The 14227-nt window shown below is 38.8% G+C and overlaps 1 protein-coding gene across 3 annotated transcripts in view; it reads right to left on the bottom strand.

The window, feature by feature from the left end:
* Positions 1 to 244: 244 nt before the first annotated feature.
* LTBP1 (latent transforming growth factor beta binding protein 1) overlaps positions 245 to 14227 on the bottom strand; it is a 188567-nt gene continuing 174584 nt past the window's right edge. For all 3 annotated transcript variants that reach the window (XM_031504314.2, XM_077782059.1, XM_077782060.1), the window contains 3 exons: positions 6637 to 6759; positions 2552 to 2701; positions 245 to 1294 (listed from right to left, as the gene is read on the bottom strand). In XM_031504314.2, the coding sequence (XP_031360174.2) occupies positions 1125 to 1294; positions 2552 to 2701; positions 6637 to 6759 (443 nt within the window). In that variant the 3' untranslated portion in view covers positions 245 to 1124. The remainder of the gene's footprint in view (positions 1295 to 2551; positions 2702 to 6636; positions 6760 to 14227) is intronic.

Genomic DNA, 14227 nt, shown 5'->3' with positions numbered 1-14227 from the left:
TCTTCCCCCTGGAAGCCTAACTTCAGGCATTAACTAATTCAGGTTCTGGTCTTATTAAAACAGAATGAGAAGGAAAAACCAGCCAGACAACTCCCTAAAACTATTGAAATGTAAATTAAATTTAGTGCTGAGAGTCTGATTTTTGTAAACACCTGAGAGCTGATTTTTGTGAAACAACATTAAAAAAAAAAAAAAAGAGGGTGGGGAGCAGAGGAAATAAGCCAAAATTAGTAAATAGTACTTTTTTTTCTAAAAAAATGTGATTTTATTGAGTTTTAATATACAGCTTTAATATGTTAGGGTAATCATACAAGATCTCTCTTGCGTTCAATTTACACATTACAATAGAGATGTGAGCTAAAATCTTTTGGTTTAATGTACAAAAAGGAATCCAATGTTGTCCACTAGCAGCTTTGAACTTGGCAAGAAAGGTTTTAAAGACTTTAAGTGCAGTAACAACCATACAGGATACAAAATTAATATAAGGACTTTTCGCCAAGGTATATAAACATTTGAAAACAAATGGTGCCTGCTCCACAGGGCAGACAACTAGCAAATTAAAAAAAAGTCACTGACCAATGTTCCAGGGAAGGAGGAGCATCACCCTGTGTGACAGTTCTTATAAAATGGACTAAGAATATCTGTATCATAGAATTTGTACTGATCAGAAAAAAGGTCTGAAAAGAAACAGTAGGCAAGGAAATGAACAATCAAAAAAATGACATAGTAATATGAAATATTTCCATCAGCATTTAAATGCCAAATTAATCAAGCAATAGTAAAAAAATCCAAAACAAAACAAAAGCAACAACAACAACAACAACAAAAAAAAACAAAACCAAAGCTCTTCTGTTTCAAATAACAGCACTGTTTTTGATTATTTAAAAAAAAAATTTATGAACACACTATATACTTGTTTCTTTCATACAGAGCAATGTGTCCATTTGGTCTGTCATTTCAGTGAAGCTGATAAACAACCAACCCATCATGTCTCACCTTTGATACATTTTAACCCTTTTCTCCCCTTTTGTTTGCTACTCTGGTGCCTTCTCAAATTAAATACTTTTCTTCCTTTTCTTTATACAGTGCAGAGTATACGGGCTTAGGATGTAGAGATTTTTCCTTTACTCCAGTTCACTCTCTGGTTCTGAGTTCAGTGGTGTGCAGTAGTTTGGCTTTTCTGAAGGCATGTACCCAGGGAGACACAAGCACTTGTAGGACCCTTCCGTGTTAATGCATTTGGCATTCTTGCAGAGGGACATCCTGTTGTTCAGCTCATTGCACTCATTCACATCTGCAAAATGGAGACATCAAAAGACACATGTACTTAAGTCTGGTGTGTAGTTAATGCTCATTTAGTTCCAGCACTGTAAGGACTAGAACAATCTGCACAAATGCCCTGAGAACTTTATTTTCAGTTCTGACTGGGTGGAATTAGGCTGGGCCAAGGCTCTAAAAGATTAATTGGGAAGAGGTGGAAGTTATCATAGGAAATCAATAGAATATTAAAGGGCCTTAAACTGTTGGATTACCAAGTCCAAATTCAGCCCAGCTGCACAACAAAATTAAGTAACAACTTACATGTGTTTATCTGACGACTGAAAAGTGTCTTTTAAGAAAGAATCTTGAAGTTCTTAGCATAACATATGTACTTTACCAGCTGAATACTTTAGGAGCTACTGGTGTTGTTGACTGAATAGTTGTGAGGACATTCTACCTGCACTCAACACATGCAGCTTTGGACAGACATACAAGCAGCCACATCTTTTCTTATTAAGGAGGCCAGCTTGCCATAAAGTTCTGAAGATTACAAGGCACACAGGCAGCTCCTCCTCATAGAGCTGGGGGTTTTCAGCTGTGTGTCACAAAGCAAAATGCTAAACAAGGTTAGTGCAGACCTTAAACTGAAATAAGCACACTGTTTGTACTAGGCTTCTACACCTAGGGGTGGTTGTTTTGCTTCATCTTCTCACTGACATTTGCAGTTCCCATGTTTAGTAGTTTTAATTGAAGATATGGATGTCTTGGTTAGTAAACATGCAGATTTACTAGTCTGAGAATGAGAGAAATAGTTGAGTCTGTTGACTGTTGAAATTTCTGAAAATCAGGGGCCAAACTTCACCAGCTGGTTATATGCATATTTAGGCAATCACTCTGAATCCACTCTAAAAATCCATTCTTAAAATCACTCTTCTGCTCTGGATCCAGTTCCATCCTCCTAGCTTACTAAAACCTTTGAAAAACATTTGGTCTGCACATTAAAATCTTGATATAATTTTAAGCTTTATTCCACAAACGTGTGTCTGTTCACTTCCACTCTCTAAACTGAACACAGCTGTAATGACCGAGATGCACTGAGGAACACCAAGATATTTTTGTAACAATAATTACTAGCCTTTGAAGCAAATAAAACTAAGCTTGGCTCTTTAATACAATTCAGGTGATCATCCTTACATCCTTTGTTTGAGGCCTCCTAAGGTCAAGTGACTGAGTAAACTGACAGACTATCAGGAGATAACAGGGGATATTACAGCTGATATGCTATTCTCACCAACACAGGTCATTTTGGCCATGTCCAGGTGATAACCATCAAAACAGTCACAGGTGTAGCCTTCCTGGACTCTTACACATCGGCCATTTTCACATCCATTCAGAATACCACATTCCTCTGCTTGTAGCTCCTCAAAGCTGTTCAGAAAACCTGGGAGAAGAAAGAATTGCAAACAAGTAGGTCACAGAGCTATTGAATCAGTATACCCAAATATATAGTGGAAGACTGAAATTCTCTCAGAAGTTTATTGGAATGTAACTTGACTTTGCAGAAAATAGGTCAGCTTTAGCAGAGCTGCACCATCTGGAGTTTTAAATGTACCAGAAAAGTGCTGTGATACACTTCAAGATGGAAACTGAATACTTTGGTTACCTCTTAGGGTTTATTTTGCGTTAAAAATCTGTGATTATTTTTTGTTTTTTTGTAGAATGGAAACTCCATAATTTCATTGTTTATTTTTTAAAGGGTAAGTCAGTGTTTTCTAAATAGCACCTTTTATTTCAATTGTTATGTTTATCAGCCTTTAAGGAAACAAGTGGTCATGCAAATTGGGAAAGTTTCTTAAAACAGGATTGTAGAAAAATAAGGTGTGTGTGTAGAGGGGTAAGAGATGCATTATAATTTATCCAGAAGAAAACATATTTAAAAAAAAAATCAATCCCAGCTGCCATAAGGAAAATAAGAATTCAGAGACTGCTTTCCTGTTGTGGTTTTTTGTTAACAGCCGTTTGGCTTGTGCTTCAGTGACTGGTGCCAGTACAAATACCTATAATCTACCAATTCCTCCTTGTCATAATTCTAGATGGTGAGCAGTCAAAGCTCAAAGAGTTGAGCGTTTTTTTTTTCCCTCTTATACAAAGAGTTGTCTTTGTATTCAGTGGTTTGTATAATACTTTTTGTGCTCCCTGCCTTAGGGCTTTTGCGACAGTTATGCTTTTATATATAAGGAAAAATTTATAATTACAAAATTATTTTACATTTTTACATGTTCAGAGCTTGTCTCTAGGACTGAACTGTTCCTCTAAGTCCTAAGTTTTTTTTCCACTAGCTTTCTGTTCATGGAGCAGTGATGTAACAGGACTGCAGATGGCAGCCCATCACATCAAACAGACTTCTGTGGAAAAAGCTGAGACTGTTTGAGTAATAAGTTTAATATCACAGTGAATACAAAGGGGAAATTGGAGCTAGAGTGGAATAGAGTAGGATATATCTCCCCATCTGTCCTGTAACAGGTAGTGGCTCCACCAACAAGCCAGCAACTTATTGAAAAGCTGTTTACTCATTCATATTGCAACAGCTGTGATACATGTATTTGCTAAGCTACCTAGGAATATGAATTTTTCCCTTCCTTATGTTTTTTTCTCTTATTTACTCCATCCTGTCTTGGTCCTTGAGGCCCTCTTTTCTACTGACCTGCTTTTTTTCCTTTTCTACTCTGCCCTTTCCATATCTTTGTCCATTTAACTTCCATACTGACATTTCCACTCCCTTTTTGACTACAAATACTGTTCCTATCCTAGATTTTCTAGCATGGTGGGCTTCTGAGTAAGGATCAAGCTGGTCAGTAATAGGCTAAATGGATTCTGCAGACACTGAACACATAATGTGAAGCAAGTACTTGCTGACAGATGTCACATCTCAAGAACATAGATAATACACAGGATGGATACACATGCACATTAAATGGGAAATATTGCAGTCTTTTTCATAAGCCTAGTAAATCACTTCTCAGTGCAATAGTATTGAGGATATTGAGCACCATCATGATGTAGGTAACCAAGTTTCATTACTTGCTGGAGTCCTTTGCCAGAACTTGTAGAGAAATCAGGAGAGACCTTTAAAGTAAAGACCTTTTCTAATTTAGAAAACAGTGCAAAGAAAGGGAAAGGTGTGGAGTTGTGCAATTTATATGTTTTAATATTTCTGTATTACCCATTGGTTTGTTCCTGTACACCCCTATTACCACTTGGTTTGTTCCCTGTTTTCCCGCCTGGTCCTCCCTTCCCGCCTTTCCAGTATTTGTCCATCATTCTGGAAAGTGCAAAGTCATCCCCCTGTCTCCTCCCAGGTGCCTTGTCTGTCACTCGGTGTTCCTTCCCCTCCATCTAGAAGCTTCTGCTCAGGGCACCGAGTGGTTGGACGAGGGCCTGGGGCCCCTCCCATATCCTCCCCCCATTGGACCAGGTCAGATCACCCCATCCCAGAGCCACTCCCTTCCCCTCTCCTCATTGGATTACCGATATCCCTCCCTAAAGGTTTACCCCTCCCCAAAGGTTTATAACCCAGTGTCAGACCCCTCTTGGGGTTCCAGTTGGCTGGCATTGTTCCTGCACGTTTGGCCCGTTGGCCTGAATAAAGTGGACTTAGCCCCCAGCTGGATCCGCCCTTTCTTTCCTCACCGATGAGGCTTGCCTGCGCCGCCCAGGGACCCACGAAGGCACCCTCTAAACCCCATCCGGGAGCAGCAGAGGGTGCCTCCACCGCCCACTCTCGCCCCAGGAGGAGCTAGCCGGGGCTAGAGAGACCAGGGATCTGGGGCAGGAGTGCGGCAGAAAGGAGCCCTCCCAAACACACAGATATTTTTCAAATATTTACCAGAAATATAGCTTATATGTAGGCATATATACATATGCATAAACATATATACACATTTTTTCTCTCCCTCTCTCTGTCATGAATACAGAATGTTGTAATTTCAACTAGCTAAAACTAAAATATGTATTACTCACAGCAAGTTCTACTTCACAAAATATACTTTAGTTCAAACCGCTCAATGGGACCTGTATTTTAATTCTGAGGTATGTATTTGCTTCTGTAGAAATTGAATGCACAATGACAAATATTGCACTGAAGTACATGGCCCTGCCATGGGATGAGATGTGTTGTTGTATTCCTCACACAGCCTGCAGCAGGATTGTGATCTTGAACTCTCTGATGCCCTAAATAGGATGCCCCATCTGGTTCAGTGATAGGATTGGAGCAAGAGCCATGAGTTCTTAAGCCTCTGTCCCTAAGAGGTTGGAACTAGATGATTTTTAAGGTCCCTTCCCACTGCAGCCATTCTATGATGTGGTCTCAGCTGTGGATTCAAAACTTTACACAATTTATAGTATTTATTTACCACTAAATTATATACCTTGTTTATACCTTGCAAAATGCTTCTTTCCAGATTAACAGTACATTAAGATTGCTTACCCAGTCATTGTTCTGTGTTTTTTGTGGTGTAGTCTGTAGTTTTCAGCTGTGTGACATTTCAGTTGCACATCAACACTCAGTAACACTGACTGGGGAAGTGCAGAGTGGCAACTTGCAGGCCATATGTATGTAAAGCATGAGAAATTATAATCTCCTTCTGATACTTCCACTTTTCTTCTCTAAAACTGTCATGAAGTATTCTGGACCTGTACAGGGTGCCTGATTTTGAGGAAGATGCTGAAATCCGTAAGCATTTATCTCCTGCAAATTTTAACAGTCATCTGTTGGGCCCAACCCAACATAAAAAGCCCTGATATTCCTCAAGTACAAATGAGATGTTGTGTACAATCCCTCACACCCTGCTTGGCAGGCCATAGCATCCAGCCTGAAGTCCATGCATATGTGTATTCTCTAATCACAATGTGCTGTACATTTTCTCTGTTGAGCAAGAATGACTTGCTCTCATTTCACTCATACAAGTTCTGTGGGGAAATCATGGAAAGATTAAGGTTTTTTTTTTCTTACAAATTTAATGCACTCTGGAGAAATCTGTCCCATGCTCCAAAGGAAACCCAATTTGAGAGAAGGAAAATTGGCAAGCCTTTTGACCTCGAGCTGTAAAACTGTTGGTAAACACAAATTTAGTATACTTGGCACAAACTGTTTCACTAGATTAAATATTGATTGTACACTCAGCCCAACTGTACTCTCATACAAACCTGGCTCTTGAACTGGAACACTTGACTGAAAGCTAGTGTCTTAGGAATAACTAAAACATAAATAGGCCACTCTACCCAGAAGCAAGAGAAGAATGAAACTGGCTACAGGGAGAAAAAACTGAAGTAAAAATCTCATTTCAAGTCTTTTACATAACAGAGAATCTCACTTACGGTCTTCAACAAAGTATGGATTGGTTTCTGGAGTGTAGTGCTCCTCAAAGTCAACTAAAGCATCCTGTCCATATGGCCGTCGAGATCCTGGAACAGGAATGTTGCACAGCTGGGCGTAATCCTCTGAGGGGGAAAGAAAATAAGATATAAAAGTAAACACACTTGTAACACAGGCTGCATTACATTAGTCCCAGTGAGCTGTGGTTCATACTTGCTGGAAATAAACTTATCTTCCTAGAAACACCACAAATCTGCAGGAAAGAAAATTTCCAGAAAGCATTCTCTCTTCAAGAAAGATGTCATTAAAATGTTAATGAGCCAAATATATACTATTAAGTCATAATAGGGATAACACCAGGGATAGATTTGCATCAATAACAGTACAAAAAGTTATAGGTCAGGTTTTTCTGTTCTGCATGGGAAGCAAGAGCTGAGGGATGCTGTGTGCATCTGAAGTGCACTGCTGATGCACAGAATTCTCTCCAGGGTTATCTCTGTTTATACTCCTCATTCTGTGGAACAAAGGCTATCCCAAACTGTCATTGCTGCTAGCAGAAGCTTCCTCAGGGGAAGTAAATTGGGATGGATACAGCCAATATTTCTGGCACTATAAGCCAACCTGATAAATCAGAATGAAAAATACTTCTAAAATAGCCCACACTTATGTACAAACTGTATCTTCAACCTACAGGCTTAGAAGTGTCAGTGCTGTCCAAAGTCTCCTTGGCTGTGAAGCTCAGAACATGGGGAAATACACAAGAGAAAGAGTTACATCTGATTTTGTGTCTCTCTAAAAGCTAGACAACACAAGTTGAGACCAAAGCAACTCTTCATTTTAGGTGTCAGAGTCCATGTTTGAAATGCTTATGTAGAATTTGACTCTTTTATAAATAAAATAAAAATTGTGTCAATTCTGTTTCTACTACCCATTACTAAAAGACATAAAATTTATTCGAAAACAGAAATATTGTTAAAATACAGCAACCCAGGTGCTCCCTTACTGTTGCTACAGTCTATTTAGCTTCTGGTTGTGAAGATTGCCTGGTGTTCTGAGAATCAGGCAGAGAAAGGACGGGAAAGAAAAACCACCAAAGGAGAGGGAGGAAAAAAAGCCCTAAGCAGATACAGAATCCAAGAATTGCAGATGGTTGCAGAGCCAGAAACCTCATGCTGTGTAGAACTGTCCCAGACAGCAAATAGTTGGGTAAGTCCAGACTGCCTCTAGACAGTACAGAGCACAGCCCTACTTGCTGTCCAGCACTGTAGTTTTATTTTTACAGGTAGTATCTCCTCCACCTGGAACGATTTTATTTTGTACTGAAAACACCGAAGTGTTCAAACAATCTGTTTGAATTCTGTAGTCAACAACTTGGCCCTTTGAGAGCACAAGACGGAGCAGTACAGGCAAAGCTTGTCTGTGCACACCCAGAGCTGCCATGGCTGACAGTCCAAGTTTGCACCATGAACTCCCCAGAGAACTGAAAAATCATTGTAAATCCCACCACATTCTGCTGCAAGAGCAAAGTGGTTTCCTTTGAGCTATGTCCTCCAGAATATATTTATATACAGCAATAATATTAAAACACCACTTTACTCTCCCAGAGAACAAAGTACGCTGCCCAAGAGCAACATCCTAGGGCACAGGAAACAAAGCCAGCATGGCAAAATAAACAACATGTAGCAAAAGTTACTTACATCCCTGACTGCACAGCTTCCCACTGAGATACTGTGAGCACAGCTTAAGAGTTGTCACAGGACCAGAAACACCCTATTCTTTCTTCCCCACATCTAACTCCAGATTAACATCCATGCATGGGGACAGGTTATCACCTCAAAGTGATCCCTTCATTCATATGGAATGGACACACAGGAAAGCTATGCAGAATAGTAAAAACACTTCCTCACAGATGCCCACAAATGTTCTTGGCAAAGGAAATCTATGTTCTGCCACAAAATACTAATTCATCTGGCTTGTGTGGAAGAAACCACTCCATAAAAACAGTCAGTGAAAGGCAGAGGGACAAGACAAGCAGCTCTTAGGGATCACTGCCTCTTCTACATGAATGTGATCTGATGGGAAGGCCTGAGCAGAACCTGTACACTGCTTCCCAGATTACTCAGTGCTACTTTTACCATTAGTGATACTGGTACTATAAACAATGTTTTAGTTCTAAGAAAGCAGTTGGAAATTTTGAAAATCCATAGAGCTGGAGCTCTCACATACATGAGGGTTGCATAGTCCAAAGATTATGCAAGATTATTTTATATCGCATGTCTGCAATGCAAAAAACTAAGAAATGTTGACAACAAAACTTGTTTCCTGCCCTTCTGGTCCCTCAAAAATCAAGTTCTGAAAGTCTGCATTTTTAGGTCTTATACCTGTAATACTCTCTTAATATTGTATGTTCTGTTTAGCTGTCCAAGTAGTGTAGAATAAATCTCTTGTCTTTTATAATGTGTTAATTCAGTCACTAGGTGCTTGGGCAATAGACACAAGGGGAGCAACAGCAACTCACCTAAGAAACCAACAGTAGAAATTCAGAATCAATAACAATGGTAAGTTATCTATTCCACCTTTCTCAGCTTGTCTTTTTCTTCTTCTTTCTCGTTCTTTTTTTTTTTTTTCCCCCTTTTTTTCTCCCCAGGGTAAAAAAGGGTGTGTAGAGAGCTGAGTACAAAGACTGAAAGATATATAGGGGTCCACGTTCTGGAAAGGTCATGAGAACTGGTGTTTTTAAATAAGGTAGACTTGAGACTTGGATCTCTGACAGAAATGAACCCATCACAGTGCCCCTGTGGAGGATAGAATAAGTTACAGCAATCACAATTTCTGTTGTTTTAAATTTTCCCTTTTTTATGCTATGTTCCTTCAGTTCAAATTAAAAATAATGTATTTTAGGTCACTGTGATGTGTGTTAGTCACAGTTTTCCAGAGGAGGGAATGACATGAACAGAGTGCTGTAAGGTGTGTGGGTGAAAGTGTGACTGGTGCACAGAAACTTGCAGGCAAGTATTCAAATGGGAGAACAGCATGACATTGCCCTAGGGAAATGAGAACAGGAAACTGAGAGCAAGAAGGCAGTAAGGAGGCAGAGACCAAGACAGAACAGGTAACTACCCCTGAATAACAGAAGCATTTTAGTTGTCACAGAAATTAATGTTCTCTTTGAAATGAATCTTTCAAGTAAAGTTGAAAGAAAATACCCTATAATTCACAATGAATGAAGAAACCTTTTTCTGCCTTTTTCTGTTCACTCATCTCTTGGCTGTGATCAGGGACAGACAATATAACTACAGTTCAAGAGGAAAAAAACCTCTTTGTTTTTAATACAGCTAGTCTACATTGGTCTATGGGTTTCTAAGTTTTTCTCATAACTTGCAAATGAAGCATTGAGACAGCTTGCTGTATAACTTAGGGTGGCTACAATAAAAGGAAGCTGATATACGCTTCCAAAAATGTAAAGGACATTTTTAAAGTCAGAAGTATTGTTTATTAAACAAGTGTTAAGGGATTACATCTAGACACACATGTGTACTGGCACAGATGTTAGCTGTAATTGGTGATGAAAGCTTGGCTGACAGAGACGACACAATATAAATTGTATGGCTTTTAGGTGTTTGTTAGCAAAAATGCAGCTGTGAAAATGTGCATCTAATTTGCACATATAGTTGTAACTGAGCAAGCCCTTGTGAATCTTACTTGTACCCAGAAGCCTAAAAATCCTAATGTCAGAAACATTATTCCATATTTCAAGTATTTAAAGCAAAATATTATATAGAAGTTTTTCCTGACACAACCATGAAACAACTACACCACAGCCAGTCCAGCTCTGCCCATAAAGAAACCTTTATTTCTGTTCCAGCTCCTCAGAATTGTCACCATCACACACACAAAAGAAGCCAAGACTAAGAAACCAAATCAGATTCTTCAAATTATTTAAGAATTCAACAGTTTCACCAAAGGTTCTGGACATCAATCTGAATTGGTTAAGTTTATGCTGTCTCAGGAGATTGCATCACATGAGAACCAAAGCTAAAGGTATTTCTGCTCTGTATTTAGACTGTGCTATTTCACAGCTTTGAAAGCTTCACTGATGTTGCCCATGGATAGATGCTAAGGTTTGCAGTGAACAGCATTGATATCTATTCTACAGCACAAGAAAAAGGTAAGGGTGTCAGTCTTAAAGGTTATTTTTCATTAGTTAAGAAGGATGTTCATATTGTCTCATGAACACACTCTAAATGAAATCCCTGGAAAAGATTCACAGGGGATGTAAAGCACTTGCTAAACTGGAATAATTACCAAATTGATTGTCTCAAAACTTCTTGGTAGTGATCTTTTGTTCCTCTACTAATGCTGCTCAAGTTTTCTAAAATGATCTTCCCATTTCTTTTGCTCCAAGTAGATAGTTAAAAGTTGTAGTAAAAGTCAGGTTGTTTCTGGCACAACTTTGCACATGACCTTCTGACTCCTTGCTGATTTCCATGTACACTTGGAATGTGAGGTTCCATGAGAAAGAACCTTTAGCCAAAGCTACTCTGTATGTCTCTCCTAACCTTCAGAAAAATCACTGAAACTCTTCATCAACAGAAATTAAATGAGCCAAAAATCTGCACAACCAAACACATGAATTTGCATATTCAAGGCCCAATTAGTGCAATATTTTAAGCCCAGAGGATAATCCATTTGACCAGAGTCCTTATCACAAAGGAAGGAGGAATAATGCCATTCTAAATAGAAAGATGAGCAATGATCTACAGAAGTGAACCAGTGCCTTCCTGCTGATCTTTACCATCCCAGAAGAGGAGAGATGAAAACTTATCCTTTACACATTGTTTTTTCCCTGTACTTCCAGATCTTCATGAACTAGCCAGAACTTAAAGGGAACACTATGTTCTCATAATATGGAAGTTCAGCCCAGAACTAACTCATAATGTTTACAAAGGATACACAGAGTTCCTTTCCAGCAAAAATGCAATCCAAACAATCTGTTCTGCCAGAAATGGGCAGTATTCAACTCCATGTAGGCATCTCTAAGGGTCTGCATCTGAATTAGTTGTTCATTGTCCATTTTGATCCATGGAAAGAGATAACCACTTCTGGGACAGCATCACATTGTAAAGCATGTGTCTAGAACAGGTTAGGGGAATATATTGCTCAGGGTGCTAATTTATCTTTCCTGATGGAAGGAAAAACTGGAAGGACCAGCACTGGCATGGGTTTCTGTATAAAAACCACAATATGAAATTGTCCAAGAGAAATCCTACATTATACAATAGCCCAGGTGATCCACATTACCCACTACTCTTAGTGCTCTTCCAGCATGGTCTTTGCAAATGCTAAGGTGGAAATAAATAGAAACTTCAAATACAATATAAACAGCAGTTCTTTATGTGACTTCTAATCCGACAGAACATCTTAAACATTTACTTACTGAAGATCTACCATTGTCTTTTCTGCAGATCTTCTAAACATAAAGCAGTTCCATAAAACCCCACCAAGTAATAGAATTTAAAACTTAAGAGTAGAAAAAGTATTTCTAAGGATATACAAATAAGCAGGCTGATAAACTGACTGCTGGTGCCTTTTCCAGTTGCCTAAGAATGTGTTCATGACATTATCTTAGTACTCACACCAAAAAAGTCTAAGTTACAGATGTAGTAATGTACCCCCACTCTCAACAGTTATTAAAATATCTGCTAAAGCTAATGAGTCCCAGACCTACCTCACCCAGGTTTTCTGTATGAAAGCTTCTCCAGGCAGCCAGCTACAGAAAAGGAAGTACCCTCCCTTAAAATGATTAACATCTCTTTGGTTCAGGGGCTCCTAATACCACCTTACCAGCACCTTAAGGTGTTATTGAAGCAAAGGTGGTACTGCACTGCAATAGCCTCAAAATTATCATTTTGCAAATATGAAAATAGGCTGTCTCTGTAAATTAAATGCTGACCCCCCCGCACACCACATTACTCAACATTTTCTAGTTGTTAGTTCTATCTCCTCTCCTCAAATTTCCTGTAAACATACACCTTGCCTAAAATTCATTCCAGTCCCCTACGGGTCTCACAGGAGTTTCTGGAGTCTCAGAACATTTACAGTTCAGGTCCTACAAGTTCAAACTAGCTTGAGGTGTATATGGCTTTATTTTAGATTTCAGATTTTTTTCAGTCTGGGCCAGTTGCTCTGTTTTCTGGCATGGAAGCTTTGACCCAGCTGCTAAACCTCTTGGTGCCTGTCCTGCTACCAGTTTTTAGACCATGGACTCTGGATGGAGAGAGTTGGGCAGGTAGGCACTAAGAGGAAATTGACCAAGGAAGCAAAATTTCCAAAGGCCAGGCATCCAACATGCATTTTTATGGGTGGGTGAAATTAAGAAAGGATGCTTTACTGTTGTTTCCTGTTCTGTTGTTTTCTAAACCAAAAAGTATCCAATTTTCTAATTTTCCTCAACTGGTCAATTTCTACAGATTGCCATTGACAAACCTTAAACACGGGAGTTTTTTAAGAATAATTACGAAACTGTTATTACTGCTCTTTGGGCAAATACAGACTAATGACATATGAGCTCAGAGAGAATACACTTCAGTAGTCAACATTTTGGTACTGATGAAATCTGTGAAACTTTTTATCTGCAGTGGTGATATCAAAAGATAATAATGTAAGTGAAAACAATGTCTTCACAATCCCTTGTTTGCACAAGTCAGACATACTCAACCACAGCACTGCAGCTTGTGTTTGCAGTATTTTGATCAGGACTTTGAACTAATATTTTGAATTTGTTCCTCAATGTTGTCATCAAAATACTTATCAGTCTTACTGTTAAGATTTTGCTATTAATATTTGTTGCAATATCAAACAGTACTACTTATTTTTGTCTCAGTCTCTGAATGTTTGGAGTAATTTCAGTGGAGTTTGTTTAATTAAGCACTGATTAGTAGTTTTTAGAAACAGTAGCAACCATATAAGTTCTGTTTTCAGGCTGATTTAAGATTGTATTTCTTTTTGCTTAATATGGATAATTCTTACAAAAGTGGTCTATCTTCTCACTGGCTTTATGCTGGGTCCTACTTGAAAAGGATATTTAAATCTTAATCACAAAAAATGGAAGCACTTTAAAGAAAAGCTGGATTACAAAAGCTAGAGGTTATTTTTAATAAAACATTAATATCTTTAGAAGGGACTTGCAAAAGTATCACGGTGGCAGGCCTGTATTTCCTTCTTTCTAAGGGTGGTGACTAGATCTTCAAATACATGGGACTTCAAATACAAATGGGACTATAAACAAGGTAAAAGGAAACCACAGATCTGTACTATGATCCAAGTGATTTAATGGTGAAAGTCTTGTGGTGATAATGCTTTTCACATCGGCAGGTCTTCTTTAACATGTGTTAAAAAGCTTCAGAAAGCCCCTAAGTGGGGAAATAAGCAAACACCTTTAGTAGTAAACCCAGCCAACACAATACCTAAGTATTTAAAAATGGAGAAATTCCAGGTTCCCCAGCCAGGATTTGAACCTGTGACCTGATGGCCTGGAGGTGTGAAAGCACTCTCTTGAGCCAATGATATCATTTTAAGTGCTACAGACTAAAG

This window comes from Lonchura striata, chromosome 3, assembly GCF_046129695.1.
Source record: "Lonchura striata isolate bLonStr1 chromosome 3, bLonStr1.mat, whole genome shotgun sequence".
In the NCBI taxonomy this organism is placed as follows: Eukaryota; Metazoa; Chordata; class Aves; order Passeriformes; family Estrildidae; genus Lonchura; species Lonchura striata.
Note: the sequence above shows the minus strand (reverse complement) of the source record. Positions and strands in the feature narration are given on the sequence as shown.